Source organism: Camelus dromedarius, chromosome 1, assembly GCF_036321535.1.
Source record: "Camelus dromedarius isolate mCamDro1 chromosome 1, mCamDro1.pat, whole genome shotgun sequence".
Taxonomy (NCBI): domain Eukaryota; kingdom Metazoa; phylum Chordata; class Mammalia; order Artiodactyla; family Camelidae; genus Camelus; species Camelus dromedarius.
Window position 1 is genome coordinate 53,391,266 of NC_087436.1, and position 20,783 is coordinate 53,412,048.

Sequence of the window (20,783 nt, forward strand, 5' to 3'; positions counted from 1 at the left end):
ATGAATGCATATTTGTCTTCTTCTCTTAGCTGATTTAAAAAGCAACTGTATAAAACAATATGTATATAATGTACTTGGGGGCTTATGATATATAGAATGTAATATCTTTTTTTAAACATTTTTTATTGAGTAATAGTCATTTTACAATATTGTGTCAAATTCCAGTACAGAGCACAATTTTTCAGTTATACATGAACATACATATATTCACTGTCACATTTTTTTTTTTTTTGCTGTGAGCTACCACAATATCGTGTATATATTTCCCTGTGCTTTACAGTATAATCTTGTTTATCTATTCTACATTTTAAAATCCCAGTCTGTCCCTTCCCATCCCCTGCCTCCTTGGCAACCACAAGTTTGTATTCTATGTCTATGAGTCTGTTTCTGTTTTGTATTTATGTTCTTTTTTTTTTTTTTTTTTTTCAGATTCTACATATGAGTGGTCTCATATTATATTTTTCTTTTTCTTTCTGGCTGACTTCACTTAGAATGACATTCTCCAGGAACATCCGTGTTGCTACAAATGGCGTTATGTTGTCGGGTTTTGTGGCTGAATAGTATTCTATTGTGTAAATATACCACATCTTCTCTATCCAGTCTTCTGTTGATGGACATTTAGGCTGTTTCCATGTCTGGGCTATTGTAAATAGTGCTGCTATGAACATTGGGGTGCAGGTGTCATTTTGAAGTAGGGTTCCTTCTGGATATATGCCCAGGAGCGAGAATCCTGGGTCACATGGTAAATCTGTTCCTAATCTTTTGAAGAATCGCCATACTGTTTTCCACAGTGGCTTTCCTTGCTTGCCTCTCCCACTCTTAATGATTTAGACGTCTTCTTTTACAATTTTGTGTTTATTCTATTTGTAATTCATGGTAGTTATCACCTTTCAAGTTATGAGTTTCTCATTTTTGTAGCATCCTGCTTCTTTTCTGTTTAGAGTAGACCTGTGAATATTTCTTTCAGCATGGGTTTAGTGTTGCTACACTCTTTTAGTTTTTGCTTGTCTGTGAAGTTCTTTATCTGTCCTTCTATTCTTAAGGGTAGCCTTGCTGGATAAAGTATCCTAGGCTGCATCTTTTTTTCATGCAGGACTTTGAATATATCTTGCCACTCCCTTCTGTCCTGCAGCGTTTGTGTAGAAAAATCAGCTGAGAGCCTTATGGGGGTTCCCTTGTAACTCACTCTTTGTTTTTCTCTTGCTGCCTTTAGGATCATTTCTTTATCCTTGACTCTGGCCGTCTTGATTATGATATGTCTTGGTGTGGGTCTGTTTGGGTTCTTCCTGCTTGGGACCCTCTGAGCCTCCTGTACTTGAATATCTGATACCTTCTTTAGGTTTGGGAAGTTTTCAGTCATTATTTCTTCAAATACCTTTTCAATCCCCTTTGTTCCTTCTTCCCCTTCTGGAACCCCTATTATGCGTAGATTGGCATGCTTTATATTATCCCATAGGTCCCTTATATTGTTTTCATTGCTTTTTATGTTTTTCTCTCAGCTGTTCCAATTGGGTGCTTTCTGTTGTCCTGTCTTCTAGGTCACTTATTCGTTCCTCTGCATTATCTAGACTGCTTTGTACAGCCTTTAGGTCAGCTCTCATCTCAGCAAATGAGCTTACTAATTTTACTTGGTTCTTCTTTATAGCTTCTATTTCATTTTTGACATATTTTATATCTTTAAACACTATTTCTTTTAGTTTCTTCAGTACTTCAGTACTTTCAGTACTTCCTTCAGTACTCCTTTTTTGAAATCTTGATCTAGTAGGCCATTAATGTCTATTTCCTTGATCTTGCTCTCAAGGGGATTTCTCTTGATCTTTTAATTGGGAGTGGTTCCTCTGCTTCTTCATATTGGTCATATCTCTCTGACATCAGTGGGTGGGCACTGGTGGGTCACTCCCCTTCCCAATGCAGTCAGATGCTGCACTCGGGCGAGGCAGGTGGGCAGATTGCGCCCCCTCCCTGCACCATGGTCAGGTGCTACATTCCTACCAGGAAGGCGGGTGGCTGCCCGCCCTCTCCCGGCGCAGGTCTCTGCTGCTCTGTGCACCTGCCCACTCCACCTCCAGTCGGCGCTCCATAGGCTGGCTCGGGGAAGACCACGGAATAGCCCCGCCCCTGCTCTGTGCCAAAACTCAGCTCCTTGTTTGTCTTGGCGGTGTGAGTTCTCTGAGGTGCCAGGGCAGAAAGATCCTATCTGCCTCAGGCTATAAACAAGTCACAGTCCTGCCCAGGAGGTAGCCCCGGGGTGCGGATTAAGGCCTCAGCCCTGCCCCCCACCCGGGCGCTGCACACAGGAGGACATGGCCGCTGTGCCTATGCCCGCCTCTCTTCTCATGAGAAGTGCCAGTAATAGCATCATGGATCTGAGGAGACAAAGGCTACGGCGCCCCTCCCCGCAAGGCACACCAGCCGTGTTGCTTTGCTTTTTTTCGCAGGTTGTTCTGCTCCGTATCGCCTCCCAGCCACAGCACGCAGCACCCTGCAGTCCCCCGCGGCTGCATCAGTGCAGCCGCCCCAGTCCTCCACCCGGCTTGGGCAGCCTGTCCCAGCCCCCAGCTGCCAGCTCGCGTCTCGGGCTGGGTGTCACAGGGACCTTTTGTACCTGTTTGACTTAGTTCTGTTGGTCAAGGGGTGCTCGGGGCAGATCCAAGCCTCGGAGGCTTCCCCCCCCCCCCCCGTCCCTCTGGCCTCTCCATTGGAGAGGGGAGACCCAGTGAACAAGCGCTATTCCTCCTTTGCCACTCCCTCTCCACAGGACTGGTCCCGCACTGTTTTGCTTTTTCTTCTTTCTTTTTTCCTTTTCTCCTACCAGATTTTTGGCATCTTTGTCTTTCAAAGAGGGCAATGTTCTGTCAGAGTTCTGCAGGTGCTCTGGTTGGCTGAGTGGGTCCGTAGATGTGAGTTTTGGTGTATTTGTGGGAGAGGGTGAGCACCCTTCTACTCCGCCATCTTGCTTCTCTCTATAATATCTTTATATAATATATTTGTGTAATAATAGCACAAAAAGATGGGTGGAAGCAAAGTTTTTTTCCTGAGCTAAGGAAAAAACCTCCAGATGGTAATTTAATCACAGAAATAGATAAAGAAAACTAGAAATAATAAATCAAAAAGTTAATATATCAAAAGGTAAAACATATACTAGCTCATCTTCCTTTTTCAGCTTCATTTAAAGACATAAAATATATAAAATCATTTTTCTAACAATGTATTACTAATTTTTAACATTTATAGATACCATATATATGATAATAATATGACAAATGATGAGGTAATACAGATTAAAAGTAGCAACTTTTCTATATCTCACTGGAATTAACTTACTAAAATTCTGAAGCTGGTTCTTGTAAGTTAATATGTAAATGGTAAATCCTAGAGTAACCACTAAAGAAATAACTGAAAGAACATAGTAAAAAGAAAAAGTCATTTAAAAAATTTAAATGTTACATTAGACTTATTCACTTAATGAAAACTGATGAATGGATAATGTATTATACCCACACAATGCCATATAAAGGAATGAATTATTGCTTTAAGCTACAACATAGGTGAACCTTGAGAACATTAAGCTAAGTGAAAGAATTTAGTCATAAAAGACCACATATCATGTGATCCCATTCATTTAAAATGTCCAGAATAGGTAAATCTATGCAGACAAAAAGTAGAAGAATGGTTGCATAAGGCCAAGGTGGTGGTGGTAATGATGAAGGTTTAGAGAGGTGTCACTTTCTTTCTGAGGTGATAAAAGTACTTTAAAATTGATTGTGGTGATGGTTGCACATATCTGTGAATATACAACAAAATTGAATTTTACACTTTAAATGGGTGAATAGTAAGTGAATACAATCTCAATAAAGCTGTGTAAAAAAGACATAAATGGACAGAGTAGATTTAAAAACATGACTCAAATATATCTTGTCTATAAGAAACTCACTTTGAGTATAGGTAGGTTGAAAGGAAAAAGATGAAAAATACATATCACACAAACATTAATCAAAAGAAGGCAAGAGTGGGAAAAAAAACCAATACCACAACATTTAAATATCCCATAAAAACACATTCACATTTTTCTACTTTAACTGGAAATAAAATATTGTAAGCCATAAAATAAAATCTAATCATAAAATAGGGGGGGGAAAAAGAAGGCAAGAGTGGTTATATTAATATCAGATAAAGTGGACTTCAGAGAAAATAAATGTATCAGAGGCAAAGAGAAGTATTATATAATGATAAAAGGGCAATCTACCAAGAAGAGACAATGATCCTAAATGTGTATGTACCAGAGCTACAAACTTGTGAGTCAAAATCTGTCAGCATTGAAAGAAAAAAATAGCCAAATCAACAATTTTAGTTAAATGCTTCAACATCCCTGTCTGAAGAACTGATAGAAAAATTAGACAGAAAGAAGGCAAAGGTATATAGAACTCACAACACCATCAATTAAGGGAACCTAAGAGATATTTACTGAACATTCTACCCAAAGACAGCAGAATACACATTCATTTCAAGTGCCCATAAAACATTCCAAGATAGGTCATATCTCAACAAAAGTAAAAGAATTGAAATCATGCAGAGTATGTTATCTGATCACAATTAAACTAGAAATCAATAATGGAAATCAAACTAGACATAAATAGTGGAAATAAAAGGAAAATCTCTAAGCACTTGGAAGCTAAACAACACACTTCTAGACAATCTGTAGGTCAAAGAAAAAGATTCAAGGGAAAGTTTTTTAAATATTTATATGATAAAAATGAAAAAACATATCAAAATTTGTGTGACACAGCTAAAGCTGCACTGAATCAGATACATGGCACTAAATTATTATGTTAGAAAAGAGGAAAAGTTGTAAATCAATAATACACACTCACACTTCATGATCCCATAAATAAAAGAGCAAAATAAACTAAAAATAAGCAGAAAGAAAAAATAATAGCAAAAGTCAGCGAAATTTTTTTAAATAGAGAAAAATCAATGAAATAGAGCTAGTTCTTTGAAAAGATCAATAAAATTAACAAACCTCTGGCAAGACTGACAAAGAAAAACAGAATGAAGACATAAATTACCAATAATCAGCAATAAAACAGTGTATATCACTACAGACACAACAGATACCAAAAAAATAATAAGTGAATACCATTAACAAATCTACACACATAAATTTGACAATTTAGTTGAAATGTACTAGTTTCTCAAAAACTACAAACTACCACAACTCACCAAATATGAAATAGACAACTTACAAGCCCTACAAATATGGAGATAACTGAATTCCTAATTTAAAACATCCCCAAAAAGAAATCTGTAGACCCATATGATTTCACTGAAGAATTCTACCAAACATTTAAAGGATTAACACCAATTCTACACAATCTCTCTTAGAAAATAGAAGAGAAAATAATTTTATAAAATTAGTATTACTATGAAACCAAAATCAGACAAAGACAGTTCAAAGAAAGAAAATTAATACACCAAGTGGGATTTGTTTCAGGTATGTAAAGCTGGTTCAACATTTGGAAATTAATTAATATAATCCACCATAATCCAACAGGCCAAAGAAGAAAAAACATATAATCATATTATGACACAGAGAGAGCATTTATGCTTCTTCTCTTCCCTTCCAGCTAAAACCTGCCCATTGGTGTTGTTTTTCATTAGAAATGTATTTCCTTGTTCCCATGTTCATCAGGGTCCTGGTCAAAACTCTCTTGATCCACATACAGAGATTTTCTCAAATCCAAATCCTGATTGTCAGGTTTCTCACACATTGGTTTCAATTCCTCTGAGTAACCAGTAAAGCATACCAAGAGGTGAGGCGCTTATGCGAAATTACTAGATAAACTGTCTGATAACACCCTAATTCCTGAAAATGGGACACAGGTTTGGAAAATCAAATCAAAATGAAACTCAAGTTTAGAGTCACAGATATCATATCTGCATTTGAAAAACAACATAGACAATTTTATACATGCTATTAGAAATTTTAAACTTGGACATTTAAAAGACCAAATTTAAAATTCAACAGAGTAGCTACTAAGAGGAGAACTTTATGATTGAGGAAAGAAAAAAAAGTTTGCACAATTTCACCTTTGTGCATTTTCACTGGGCTAAGTCTATTTCATATTTTACCTTCCTCAGGGAATAGGAAAATCTGAGTCTCCAGATATCAGGTGTATTAATTACCTGGTTATACACAAAGCTTAGGATCCAGCCTCTTGATCAAACAGTAACCTCTACTCTCTTGGACTCTGAAAGTTGTAACCAGAATCTCTCTTTCCCAGTATATTCATCTGTGCCCAGAAGAACACGGAGAAAGTCAGCATGAGTACTACAGGGAAAGTAAGTATGGTTTTCTCCTTTATGTCATGTATAATTGTGTTAATCTATGTGCTTGTCTATTTACCAACAGCTCATCACCTAACTGGTCTCTATACTCCTAAAGATGAGAGACAGTCTTAATCTTAGTACTTCTCCTTTTCCTTCCTTTTCTTTTATTCCCTTTAGGTGCTTTGCCCTTCCTCAATTTTTTCAGCCCTTCAGTAGGCAACATATCAAGCCCTATATCAAACATTCCAGAGCCAAAGGCATATCCTCTCCTTCAAGGATCTCACAGAGAGACCTAGCAATTATTAAAGAGTGATTATAAAAGAGTGTGCAAGGGTAGTAAGAGAGAGAGAGAGAGCGCGCTCCTAATCTGGTCTGGCTTCCCAGAGAAGGTGACACCTAAGAGGAAACTTACAGATGTAAGAATTCACATTAAAGAGGAGACAGCTGTGCAGGCAGATGAAACAACATGAGGAGAAACAGAGAATCAAGGAAAATATCCCATATGAGAATCTCCAGAATATTTTTTGTGCCTGGAGGCAGGAAGTGACCAGAAATAAGGTTGGAGAGACTGACAGGGACAAGTCTTGTAGACTCGTCAACAGAGTCTAATAAAGAATTGGTAGCAGTATCATTTTTAGGTATGGAATTAGCATGATCAAAATTATAGTTCAGATAGAAATGTTATAGAAGATGGGCTTGAAGGTGATGAAATCAAGCCAGGTAAAAGGCAATGAGGACCTGAACCACACAGTAGTAGCAGGAATGGAGAAGAGGGGACAGATTACAGAAAATTTTAGATTGTGGAGGTTGACGGAAAGAGAAAAATTAAGGCTATTTCCCAGATTTCTTTCTTCAGTGAGTGAATAGGTTACATGGCCACTCAATGAAGTAGAGAATGCAGAGGAAAGAACAGATTGTGTGTTGTTTCCACCACTGGGCAGGGGGAAGAGGGAAGAAGAAGAAACAATGATGTGTTCATGTTTAAACATGTTAAGTTTGAGGTACCTGCGGGACATTGAAATAGCAGATGAATAGAGTCTTAAACATAGAGACAAGTCTATCCAAAGATGCAGATTGTGAAAGTCACCTACATAGAGGTAGTGGTTGAATCTACAAAAATAGGTGAGACCATATAGGAAGAGAATTTATGAGAACAGAGGTGGGCTGATATCAGAACCCTTAAGAGCTACCCTGCCACCAACAACCTCTCCAATGTCAGTCTGCCAATGACCACCACCATTTGATGAATTGCCATAGCTAGATGGTCTCATTCCTACCTCTACCCAAAAACTAATCCTCCCCCATATCTTGGATCACAAATAATTCCTACACTGCAGTATCATTTCCACCCTGAAACTGGACAACTTCATTCATGGTAAGATCAAAAGTATGACATCTATCCTCTTGGTTGTGTAGCACTACATAAATATAGTTAGTATTACAAGACTAATTTGAATATAGGCACTGATAGTACAAGAAAAGTTAAATTGAGGTTCAAGAGGCTACCTTTAGCATATATTTAAGCAATGACTTTTTTTTTTTTTTTTTTGGCTCAGAGCAGAAGAAATGTGACCTTTTAATACTCATTAATATAGGAATTCTCCAACCCCCAAGCCTAAGGAGTTTCCCTTTCTGTGCCCATATTCTTTCTCCCAGGTTATCAGGTGCAGAGCAGCCATACTCTGGAAGCCTGGTGCACCATTTTCCATTGAAGAGGTGGAAGTGGCCCCACCAAAGGCAAAGGAAGTTCGCGTAAAGGTAAAAAAGAAAAAAATCCACATTTCCACACTAAAATTCAGAGCTGTTCACTGTAAGTTATACATTCTATTCACAATGTTTGATTCAGAAAGAAAACTACATACTGTCCTATTTCTTTTTCATTAAACATTTCTATCAGTCTTTTAATCCAGACAGAGAAAAGGTTAGGAAGGTATGGCATAGGCTCCATACCCAAAGGATACTTATTTATAGCTATTACTAATTACCTATTAAAAGATGTTGCTACCCATGAACCATATTTTAACCCGTGCTTTCTAATTTCTTTATGATAGTCTTCATAATATTTCAGTTATCTTGAAATACAGTCCTCCCTCAGTATCTGCAGAGGACTGGTACCAAGACTGCCCCTACTCCATCCAAATTCCTAGGATGCTCAAGTCCTTTATATAAAATGGTGTAGTATTTGCATGTAACCTATGCACACTCTCTCATGTACCTTAAATCATCTATAGGTTACTTACAATACCTAATAAAATATAAATGCTGTGTAAATTACTGTAAATATAATATAAATTATATGTATATTGTTGCCAGCATGCAGCAAATTCAAGTTTCACTTTTTCAAATTTTTAAAAATATTTTCAACCTCCAGTTAGTTGAATCCATGGATATGGAACCCGCAGATAAGGAGGGTTGACTGTATGTTGTATGAAAATTTGTTTGATTAGAGATAAATCAAGTCTGAATCCTTGGAATTCAGGTCAGAGCTGGAAGGGACTTAGGGATACTTGTTACTTTACAGATGAGAACATTGAAATCCAATAAGGTGCAGTGACTATTCAAATGGCTAAGTAAGAACACAGACCTCAACAGTTTTTCTCAACCTTGGTTACACTTTTGGAATCATCCAGGAGCTTTGAGAAATGCTGATAACTGAGTCCCACCATCAGATATTTTGAATTTGTGATTTAACTGGTATGGAGTGCAGTCTGTTCATGAGAGTTCTTAAATCTCCCCCAGGGGGGTTTAATAAGGGGCTACCAGTCCAAAAGGTAGTTCACCTGACTTCTAAATCAGATTTTTTAATTGTCACTATTTAATTTTAATAATGATGACTAAGTACTGTTTATTAATGGATTACAGACAAGTTACCTTGCTTATGCAATCCGTGTCCTATTTCCAGAGAGCCTTCTCTGGCTTACATCCCCTGTGGATTGCACAAAGGACCACTGGCTATCCCCATCCACTCTCTTCCACCCACAGGGTCTCAACTCATACGAGATTTGGACACTAACTCAAAGACATCCAACCATTCATCTGATACGCTACAAATCTGAATCTCTCACTCATGAAATTGAACAAGATATAGAGAGTGAGCCAGGCAGGGGATGGTGGGCACTGGAGAGGCTGGAGGGATTCAGGGCTGGTAGCCAATTTTAACAATGTGATCATGACAAATTAGAGTAAGCCGGTCTATAGAGAATAATAGGAAAATGCAGCTAATCACATGTTGAATCAAAGTAGAGAAATGAAGACAAAGGCTATTTGATGGATTAATAGATCCATTAGGTCTGAATGCATTTCCTACAGTCAGGTTACAAGCAATTTTGTGGTATTCTTCCAATAATTCCCCGTTTTCATGGGCAAAAATCAATAGATTTCAATTCTTGACTTAGCTCTGTGTGCGTGTGTGTGTGTGTGTGCTTATGCATGCATGCCAACTTCATGCCCATTTTAGAGATGAAGAAACCAACACTCAGGAGGATAATTTACCTCCAGGTCAGACAGCTAAAAAGGAGCAGAGCCAGGATTTCAGCCTTGAACCCTTTCGTTACCACTGCTTTGAGTTCCTCAATTTTAAACTATCTGGCTGATTGACTTCAAAAAGTGGGATTATGACTTGTACCCATAATAAAACTATGAAGCCCTCATGTGAAATAAATTAAGGCTTCAATTATAATAAGAGACATGAGCCCTTTCTTTCCTTTGTTCCAATTCCTTCATTTCTATAACTGGTCTTTTTCCTCCACACTCCCACCCACAAGCTCCAAATAAGGACAAAGTAAGACATTTGATGTTACACTGTGAATTTACAACTGTCCCTTCTGAACTCATTCTGCCCTGCCCAGTAAGTTTTCAAATCATTTTGATTCTGAAATTAGTTAATGAAAAACACTGCATTGCTTTAAACAAATTATTGACCCCTATCTAGAGTTAAAACTAAGAAGTGAATGCATTAATATTAATGCAGCATATCAAACTAGCAAAAAGGTTTTAAACATTAACAATTCTAAAATATCTTTACCTGAAACAGAGAAAACTATATTACTCTTTGCCTTTCATACAGATCGTAGCCACGGGGTTCTGTGGTACAGAGATGAAAATGCTGAAGAGTAAAACCCTTCACCATGATCGCTATCCTATCATTATGGGCCATGAAGGAGCTGGAATAGTCGAGAGTGTGGGAGAAGGAGTGAGCACAGTGAAAACAGGTATGAATTGGCAGTAGGAAATAGCAACTTGGAACCCACCTCAGGAAATAAAAAAGTATTCCTTAAATATGTTAAGATCAAGTGAAATAAAAGGTAAAATGTTGCCCTTTCTTGGGAAAGGAGGGATAATTATTTGTAAGTTACACAAAAATATTAAATGTATTCTTTGCATTTATATTTTGATATTAATAGGAACAAAAAATAGAATTCACTTAAACTGAGCCTGAAAGAAAGTGCAAATGAGACAGAAATTTTCCCAAAAAGGTCAGCCTTGAGAAACTCAGTTGAACAATTATTTAAATGAAGCATATGATAAATAGTTGATTACATTACTAGAACCAAATAGCAATGGAATCCAGAACTGGATCAAATACATATGGGAATTTAATATAGGATTAGATTTGCCTTTCAAATTTGAGGGGGAAACATGGACAATTCAATAAATGACATTGAAACAACTGAATAGTTACCTGGGGAAAAAAGTAAGTTGAGTTGCTATTGCATTATTTATACAAAAAATAAATGCTATATGAATCCAAGAGTTAAATGTGAAAAGTGAGACCATAGAAGTGTTATAAAGCACCATAAGAGAGCATTGTAATACCTCAGAGAAGGGAAGGAAATTTTAACCAATACAAAAAATCTGGAAGATGTAAAATAAGATATAAGATAAATTTGACAACAACAAAGTTTATTAAATTCTGTAAATAAAAATACCCCAAAAAATCAACAAACAAATATGACAATGGGCCGATTCCCTTAATATAATAAAGAATTCTTTAAAAGCAATTTACAGAAGTTGGCAAAGGAAATACACATCAAGTTTGGTGGGACACACACACACAAATGCTTTTAAGCACGTGAAAAAATGCCTAACCTCAAACCCTCAAACATTAAGTGAATAAAAATTTTAAATACAGTGAAACATTGTTTACCTAAGAGGTTAGCAAAGATGTAAAGTATGATAATATATAGGGCTGACAATCCTTGAAGTTGTAGGACTGAAGTTCTCAACCTCAGCTAATGGGCTGTCAGCTGGGACTGCTGCTCTCAGATCCTGGAAGCTGCTCATATTCCTTCTCGTGGGGCCCCTTCACCCTCATTCAGTCTCAAAGCAGCAATGGCACATCAAATCCTTCTGATGCTTCGAGTCACTTTGTCTTCCTCTTCTGCTTTCCTCTTGTCTCCTTTTAAGGAGCTCATGTGATTACCTCTGGTCCACCTAAATAATCTAGGATAATCTCCTTATTTTAATATCAATTGATTAGTAACCTTAATTACAGCTGCAAAGCCCCTCTTTTTTCCATGTAACATAATTTACAGGCATGATAACTTGACATATTCAGTTTCCGGGAATTAGGATAGGACATCTTTATGGAGCCATTTTAGAAATTCTGCCTACCACTGTACATGTGTGCCCCAAATAATTCACTGCATTGTTGTTTTTCATGTCAGGGGGTAAAATGATAAAAAACAGGAAACAACCTAAATGCCTATCAATGTCCAGAGGACTGGTTAAATTATGATATATCTATACAACAGAATACTATGTAATTATTAAACAAAATAATAGAATGCTATATTTTCTAAAATGAGAACTCTCCAAAATATATTGTTAAGTAAAAAAGCAAGGCCTACAATAGGGTAAATAGTATACTAGCTTCTGTATCTTTAAAGGGGTTGTATCTCTGAAAGATACCATGGATATTGATAAAAGTAATTGTCTCTAGGATAGGGTAAGAAAGACTGGAGATCAGGATGTCAGTTTTTACTTGTGCAGTTTGAATGTTTACTATATGTATGTGTTACTTTTTAAAAGCTGAAAATAAATGAAACAGAAGAACTTAAATCCTACAAATGATTTTAACTGAAAATATGAAGTAAATTGCTCTGGTTTTCAATGATAGACTTTGGGGCAGTCAGTAAGTCCATCACAAGCAAGTTATTTTAAAGTTCTCCTTATACTTTGAACATCACTAGAGAAAAATGCCTACCTTTGGTCTCTATGGCCAAGGAGAAGGGACTGATGTAAAACACAGAGGACAGCATTGAGACAATCCTTTCTCCCTGATCCAGAATTTTATTCTGTGAGCATGTGGTATCCATATAATTTTAAATCCAATCCCTGACAGCTGAAGTTGGTATAGAAAATGTAAGTAAAGACTTGGCTACATGACAAAAATCATCTGGTGTTTCAAGAGGAACTTACAAAGGAGGCAAATCTGGGGCCAGTTCCTTGGGATTCAGCTGCTGAGCTCAGGGCTAAACATATATGCCAAAGACATCCCCTCTTTTTTTGTATTTCATATTCTCTGCAATAGACAATTAAATGTGGAAATAATTCTCATTATCATATTTTCTTGGGAGCCCTGTTGTTAAAGAACTGAGGTACAGCCATTTCTACTTCAAAAAATAATGCCTTAATGATCTTGCTCTCCTAGGAGATAAAGTCATCACACTCTTTCTGCCACAGTGTGGAGAATGTGCCTCTTGCCTTAATTCTGAGGACAATTTTTGCAAACAACTCAAGTAAGCTTTTACTAATATGTTCTTTTTGAAAATTTAATTCAATTTCCTTGTAAGGAATTCAGGCTTTCTAATTCAAAATAAATTTTGTTTTGTTTTGTTTTGTTTTTGTCTACAAAAGACAGTCAGAAACCAACTTGATGTCCGATGGTACCAGTAGGTTTACCTGCAAGGGAAAACTAGTGTATCACTTTGGGAATACAAGCACCTTCTCTGAATATACAGTGATAAATGAAATCTCAGTTGCCAAGGCTGATGCATTTGCACCTCTGGAGAAAGTATGCTTAATTAGCTGTGGTTTTTCCACTGGGTTTGGTGCTGCAATCAATACTGCCAAGGTGAGGAGCATTTATACTCAATATGAATAAAAATCTTGATATATGGAGTTAAAAGGCCTCATGCATCTGAGCCACATCTGATCATACAACTGAGAAAGAATCATAAACTTGAGTTCTTTACTATCTGTCTAGTCATCCTATACTCCCTTCAACATCTTTCCCAACCACTCTTGGTTAGTAGCATGTGGCAAATTAAGTCTATATGCCGTTCACAAGTGGAAATCTCAGAAATTCCTGGGAGTTAAACACAATACAATTACAAAATGACTATGTGTCCTTCCACATTCCAGTTCATTCTTTTTTCTTTTTTCTTTTTCATTCCACAAACATTTATGGAGCCATCAACTGTTCCAGATGCTGGGATTCAGCAGCTAAAAATACGCATCAAGTTTCTATTCTGCTGTACAATATATCAAGTGGTGATAAGTGTCCATAAAAAGAAAAGTAGAGTAAAAAGACCAAGTGATGGAAAGGATGTTGCTATGTAAGACAGACTGTAATCCCACTCCGGCTGAGTGGGTTACTGTCAAACTAGTCTTTCTGGAATATCACCCAAACCTGCCCAGCTCCCTTCTTTAATTGGCTGTTGAATTTTAGTTCTTTGTTTTTCCCAGTGTCCATTAGTCTTAATAGATACTATACAGAGAGAGAGGATGGAAGTCTCATTTTAAACCCATTAAAAAATAAGTCTTTGCCTTTGTAAGGCATTGACATTGTAAGTAAAGCAAAGTTTACTGATATCCAAAAGAAAAGAGAAAGGAAATGTTGCAGGGAGGTGGAGGTGGTTATAAAGAACTCAGAAATATATGGAATTAAATAAACAATCTGTCAAATAAGTCTTAAGATACAATGAAAGTTCATTAAACTACTTCTACATACCCTAATTCCTTGAAATTCTATTCACAGGTTGTTTTTCCCTCCTCTGTCAAAAAGTATTTCATATCTAGAAATATCTTGAGAAGCTAAAACTCTCTAGTTACATGTTTTATTTGAAAATGTCCTTTGCTTATGTCTTCTAAAAAGTATATATACACATGAGTAAAGACATATGTTCCCTTTGCTTTTGTTTTTTGCCTTCATGTGTTCAGGTGACCCCAGGCTCCACCTGTGCAGTATTTGGCCTTGGAGGAGTCGGCATGTCTGCTATCATGGGCTGTAAAGCAGCAGGAGCAGCCAGGATAATTGGAGTGGACATCAATAAAGACAAATTTGAGAAGGCAAAGGAAGTGGGTGCCACTGAGTGCATCAACCCACAGGACTATGAGAAACCCATTCAAGAAGTTTTATTTGAGATGACAGGCGATGGTGTGGACTTTTGCTTCGAGGTCATTGGAAATCCAGAAACTGTGGTATGTGATCCTCAGCTGTGAAAATTACCAGTATTTCTGCCAGTCATCATTTTAGATTTTAACTGAAAGAAAATTCTAAAATTTCCTCCACATTCTTCTATTTAATTTTCCTTGTGCCTCTGACATCCCAGCCAGTAACCTCAGTCTACTCTCACAAATCTATTCACTATGCCAGACACCAAACTCCCATATTGAGTTTTCTTCTCCCTCTGTTTCATTATACCTTCAAATAAGCAGACAACCTCCAATAGGCAGGACAAAAAGACTTTGTAAAGAATTCTCACTGAACTATTTCATAACAAGCAGTAGTTTGGTAACCATACTTCCAAGCCAGAAGATTTAAGCAAGATAAGGGAAATATTGGATTAATGACCCTATAAAGCACTGAGCTTTGTACTTCAGCAAAGTCTTTCATGTTGGATCTGAGATAACCTTCCAAGGAAAATATTTACCAACCTTGATTAAATGAGTTCATTTCAAAAATGAAGAAAAAGGTAGTTATTTTGCTGGCTGAATATGGTTTATGTAAAAGAATATAAATGCATAGGAAGTTGTTTCATAGCTTGAGATTTGCTTTCTTTGGGATTTGCAGAAATAACATATTATTGGGTTGCATGTCTCCATCTTCTAGTCAGCTCTTTGGAGACCCAAAAACTATCTCTTCCAATCTAGGTCCTTTCCTTAGCTTACCAAAATGTTTTCATTCCTTACCACACATAAATCCCCTCTTCTGTAAAATGATATAACAAAATCTTTCCCACAGATAGTCTTGCTCTGAGATATAGCATTTGAAAATAACTAATGGGAACACGTTTTATTTATAACTTTGCTAATACATGATGCTATACAAATATCCAACTATGCTCTTCAATATCTCGAAAAATATGTCAACTCTAACCACCAGTGTCAGTAATGGTTCTTATAAAAGTTACTATTATTGTTGTTGTTGTTGTTACTACTACTGCTACCATGGGTGCCTTTAGTATTTTCATTTTTTAATTACCATTTATTGCATTCTAAATTGCCAGATACTATGCTAGGCAGCACACAATGTCTTATTTATGTTTTGGCACATTCTTATAAGATAAATGTTATTTCAATTGAGGACAGGGAGACTCAGAAAAGAATGTCACAGACTATGCAGCAGTCAGGCTGAGATTCAAACTTAGGTCCAATTCTCATGTACATCTTTTAACACCTGCATTGTCTTGCATTGCTTTACAACAGGCAGCTGCCCTGGCCTCCTGCCATGAGAGCCACGGGGTCTGTGTGATTGTTGGGTTGACGATTGGTGACCAGCTCAACATCAGTGGCCACTTGTTCCTCTCAGGACGTTCTTTAAAGGGATCTATTTTTGGAGGTATGAATGATGCAGGGGAGTGTGGAAATGTGTGGGGTTATAGAGGTGGGAGATAGAGAAATGTGTCATAAATGCTTGAGAAGGAACATAAAACAAGAGCTTGACAGTTTTTGTGTCAACACATAAATATCCAAGGTAAAGGGATGAATATTGGATGTACACAGTTGCTTCTTGGTAAGATTTTTCTCATCAAAGGAAGACAAATTTTTAGTTGATTAGTGAAGAAAGAAGTGTCCAATGTTTAATGCAAATTCTAAATTGAAAAGGAAGGTCAATATTGTAATCAATAACTATATTTCAATTGAATTATATAACTGCCAACTGGGATTCTTTGGAGGATATACTGAAACCATTAGTAGTCATTGTTCAACTAAAGTAAATCTCATCTAAAACAACAGAGTTGGCATTATACAACTAAAGATATTAAACATAAGCGATATGTGACTGAAAAACTACCGATAAAAAGTGAAGGAGAATTATTTTTTCCAGAGGAAAAAAATTTTTTTCATAGACTTCCTTGATTTTCCATCTTTTAAACCTTAGAACTTGTATTTTTTAAAGACTTTTAGAAGAGTCTGTTATTGAGAAAGTAGAAAACAAACTAAATTAAATAAATCTGCTTAGGATTCTGGGCTCATAAGCAAGTAACCTGTTATTTAAGAAGAAATCTATTTATCCAGAGGATTTGGGGCAATCTGAATTCTTGGACAAAAGAGATGAGAATTAGGAGCTATCTGAATTATTTGGTCTGGTGAGCCATTTATGTTCCAAATTAGCTACGGTGGTATATTGTTATAGATCTTAGGCATCTTACTCAATTCATTTATGTAGAGTAGATAAATGGTAGGACTAACAAAATAAAAAAGAAGAATACAATTTAAACGGTGATTTTTCAGTTCCTCTATTTGGGATAATTGCATACATCCATTGCTACCTCCCTCTATTGTATTTAGAGACAATAACTATTGATTCCAAATACACATACTCAGCTAACTTTAAAGCTCACAAAGAAACTATTTCACTAGCCACTTAAGCATTCATATAATGGTCATAAATGTAAGTTAATTCCTTCTACAGATAGTATAATCCTCTAATGGTTTTCAATTAAGGATAGCATCTAATGACAAGACTGCTAAATCTCCTACAATGTACACAATAAAGAACCTTCCCCACCTAAAAATTAGTGCCCTTGTTCAGAAACACTGCCTAGCCTAGTCTGTGGTCCTGGCTCCTTCCTTTTTATGTTGCTTGTTTAAAAGAAGAAACACAAAACTAGTGAAAGTGTTCCTTACATAGACAGAAAAATGCTTACCAGATCACCAACTGAAAGATAAAAAGAGTAGATCTTAAAAGTTGTTAGCACAAGAAAAAAAATCGTAACTATGTGTAATGATGGATGTTAACTAAACTTAGTTTACTAGTAATCATTTCACAATATATACATATGTCAAATCATGTTGTACACATAAAACTAATATAATGTTTTATATCAATTTTACCTCAATTTTTTAAAGGATAAAAACAAATAGAAAAATACACTGCCTTTCATGTCATAACATAGAGCACTAGTTCAAATTCTTGATGACATATATTAGAAATCAACTGACATAGAAAATAAATGTGCTGGAAGAGAACCTGGCTGAGGATGCAACCAAGAAAAGCAAGTAACTGCCAAGATCCTGTCACAGAATAAGCTGCTTAGGACACTGTTGCCTCCTTGCAAAATTACACCACACTCACCCTTTGCAGAAACGAGCGAGCCACCAATTCTGTGAAGTGACTCATTGGGCATGTCACTTAGCACAGTGCTAAATATAAGGACAATATTTCTTGAATATCACAAGAATAGAGAAAATACAGTGCTAAGCTTACATTATCTTAGCTAACTTCATCTTCCCCTGTGCAATTTTACTTCCTGAAGTCATATTTTATTCTTACCTTGTTTTATACACATTCATTTTCCAAGACCTGTCATTGAGATCAGTGCCATGATGAAAATTTCTCTCTTCCCTTATGATATTTGGCTCTTTCATGAAGCTGCAGATCAAAACACACACACATACACACACACACACACACACACAAACACACACACACACACACACACAGGAAGTGTCCTATTTCTAACTTTTGAATTGCTTCCTTTCATGGTTCCCAAGACCTTGGCCTTTGTTATACATTAGATACGGATTACACTTCCCCAGACAATGCAATCTAACACCAAGATTATCTAAGACAAGGTACATGTTCCACTTGCTTTAACTAAATTCTCCTCTGTAGAACCAGAGGTCTCCTTCAGAACAGCTATTCTCCTGATGACTCAGACCAGTTCATGGGAAATCCTTAGATTTCCTCAGTCAAAGCCGACACCTCCAGCAGTTACCTTGTATGGCCCTTTTTGTATAGTGGATCTGATGTATAAAATCTGTTGTAATTCATGTATTTCCAGGCTGGAAAAGCAGAAAGGACGTCCCTAAACTGGTTTCTGATTACATGGCAAAGAAGTTTAACCTAGATCCACTAATTACCCATACTCTGAATCTTGATAAAATCAATGAAGCAGTTGAATTCATGAAAACCGGAAAATGGCAAGTTGCTCACACAATTTTTATGTCTGAGTATTTGGGGTCAAGAGAAAGGGTGTGTGGAGATAGGGGGAGGCAGTGGAAGGAAAGTCACAGCTGGAGAAGCCACAGACAGGCAACTGAAGAAGGTTTCAGGACTTTGTAAAGCATCTCCTTCCCCTCCATATTTTGTCTTATTCCCAGTTTATAAAATATGTAACCTGAAAATATTTAAGTGATCACCTACCCCTACCATTAGCATTTTATTTCCAATTTGGCTTTTTTTCTTACATGCACATTAACTACTGAAATTAGCTCATAAAATTTTAGACCAAGGTTAAGTTCATAGTTTATAAAGAAGTAATTATTGTTTTTGTTGTTGTTGTTGTAATTGTTATCTATCAATTATCTCTATGGTTCCAAATCCTGGCACCTATCTTTGGCCCACAAACCAGACACCAGCCATAAACTAGGCATTGGTATTCCCCATAAGGGTATAAGTCTGCTTACACATTCCTCACACTTGGTGCTTCATGTTATTTGGAAAAATCTCAAAACTGATTTAATCTGCCCGTTTTTCACCTAACTTGAAGGGAAGGGAATCTATCTTACTTACTGGTGTACAAAGTGAAAATTTGAAATTCAAACCCCAAATGTTGCTTTGGAAACATTTCAACTTTTTTTTCTCTTTTCAGTATCCGCTGTATCCTGCTACTGTAAGTACGATGTAATGTAAGCAAGATCTGCAGCATATTTCACCGACGAAATCACATCCTGTATAATTTCATGATTTAGAAGATTTATCTGCACAATGCTGTTTCTATTTTCTTGCCTCTGATTCATTCAGCAGTGGGCTCACATCTACCTTCAACCCTCACCACTTCAAAATTGTTCTTACGCAACCCAGTGTCACCCAGGAACATCTTCCTTATTAGAGATGGATTAAGGTTGATTTGAATCCCTCAATTCTGCTGCTTTGAACAAACAAAGTCACCCCAGGATCCTCCCATTTTCATAACTGTCTCTATGTCTGGGCCAATGTTTCCTTGCACATTGTCTCTCCACCCCATCAAGCTCTGCCCCATTTCACACCAAAGAAACAAAATTCATCATTCATGAGCTTATTGAATATTCAAGTTGAAGCAAGCTGAGGAAAGGGGTCAGGGTGGGGGGTTCTTCATCAAATCAACTTAAATAAATCCCAGATGAACATTAAGAATTTCATATTTCTGGTATTTTATCTTATATAACCCAGTCTCAAACTATCATTTGTCGTAACTCTAGAGCACTAACCTCTTCTCCCCTGGACTGGAAAAGGAACTTCAAATTCTCCCTCTATTGGCCAGGCCAGTTTAGCTTGCAACAGTTCATGTTACCTGACTTCATAACTAAGCCATCTAGGGATTCAGCAGGAAAAAAAGCAGCGAAGTCTTTTATTCATCAGGATCCACGCTCCCTCAGAGGCATGGATTTGAACAACAAAACTGGCTTTTATTCTACTTTCCACAGGAAGCAGGTAATTGTGAAGTCCCTTACTAATGTGCCCTATAGATTCTTTCCTCCAAGAAGTGGATAAGAGGAAGACAAGATCCAGTAGTGATTTGTGGCATCCAACTCCTCCACCCGGCCCCCCTGCCTCTGTGCCCAAGCCCCTCTTAATTCTCCCTGAACCAAGGTTACCCAGCCTTCTTGAGCTATGACTTCCTTCCCTACCCCTTAGACATGAGTCTCTTCCCAAACCTCTCCCCCCACCATACGCACAACAGGAACTCCCTTCCTAGTTATAGTCTCTTCTACTCCAGCTTGGGCTTCCCTAGATCTGAAGTCACTGGACCAGACAGGCACAACCGCATGTCAGCAGGCCTTGGCAGTTCTTGGGAGACCAAAAAATGGAAGATTTTTTTTTAACCTAAATCCAATAGATTTAAGATTGGCCAGGAAGATGGCCTACATCCTTAGCCTCTGCCTCTCATCATGGCTATCACATGATATCAAGAAGCTCTCATGAGGCTCTGATCCCCAAACTGAGAAGCATCATCATGAGGAGGCATCCTGTCTTTCCTTCCAGGGTGTCTGCTTCCTGCAGATAAGGGGGATAGATGCTATTA

General features: G+C 37.2%; 1 protein-coding gene and 1 long non-coding RNA gene across 2 annotated transcripts in view; one reads left to right on the forward strand and one right to left on the reverse strand.

Annotated features, from left to right (window-relative positions):
• The window catches only part of LOC135321116 (uncharacterized), a 162,573-nt gene that overhangs the window by 76,878 nt on the left and 64,912 nt on the right, over positions 1-20,783 (reverse strand). The gene's annotated exons all lie outside the window — the stretch shown is intronic.
• LOC105089541 (alcohol dehydrogenase 6) lies at positions 6,275-19,568 on the forward strand. The gene is made up of 9 exons (XM_010980613.3): positions 6,275-6,339; positions 7,984-8,085; positions 10,394-10,538; positions 12,980-13,067; positions 13,186-13,402; positions 14,491-14,751; positions 15,979-16,111; positions 18,561-18,699; positions 19,371-19,568. Exons 1-9 carry the CDS (start codon positions 6,322-6,324, stop codon positions 19,393-19,395), a joined length of 1,128 nt encoding a protein of 375 aa, XP_010978915.1. The 5' UTR covers positions 6,275-6,321; the 3' UTR covers positions 19,396-19,568.

Bases quoted from the DNA above. Each gene is read 5' to 3' on its own strand.
- LOC105089541 (XM_010980613.3), top strand. The intron at 10,539-12,979 runs GTATGAATTGGC...TTGCTCTCCTAG, and splicing joins AGTGAGCACAGTGAAAACAG to GAGATAAAGTCATCACACTC. The intron at 13,068-13,185 runs GTAAGCTTTTAC...TGTCTACAAAAG, and splicing joins AATTTTTGCAAACAACTCAA to ACAGTCAGAAACCAACTTGA.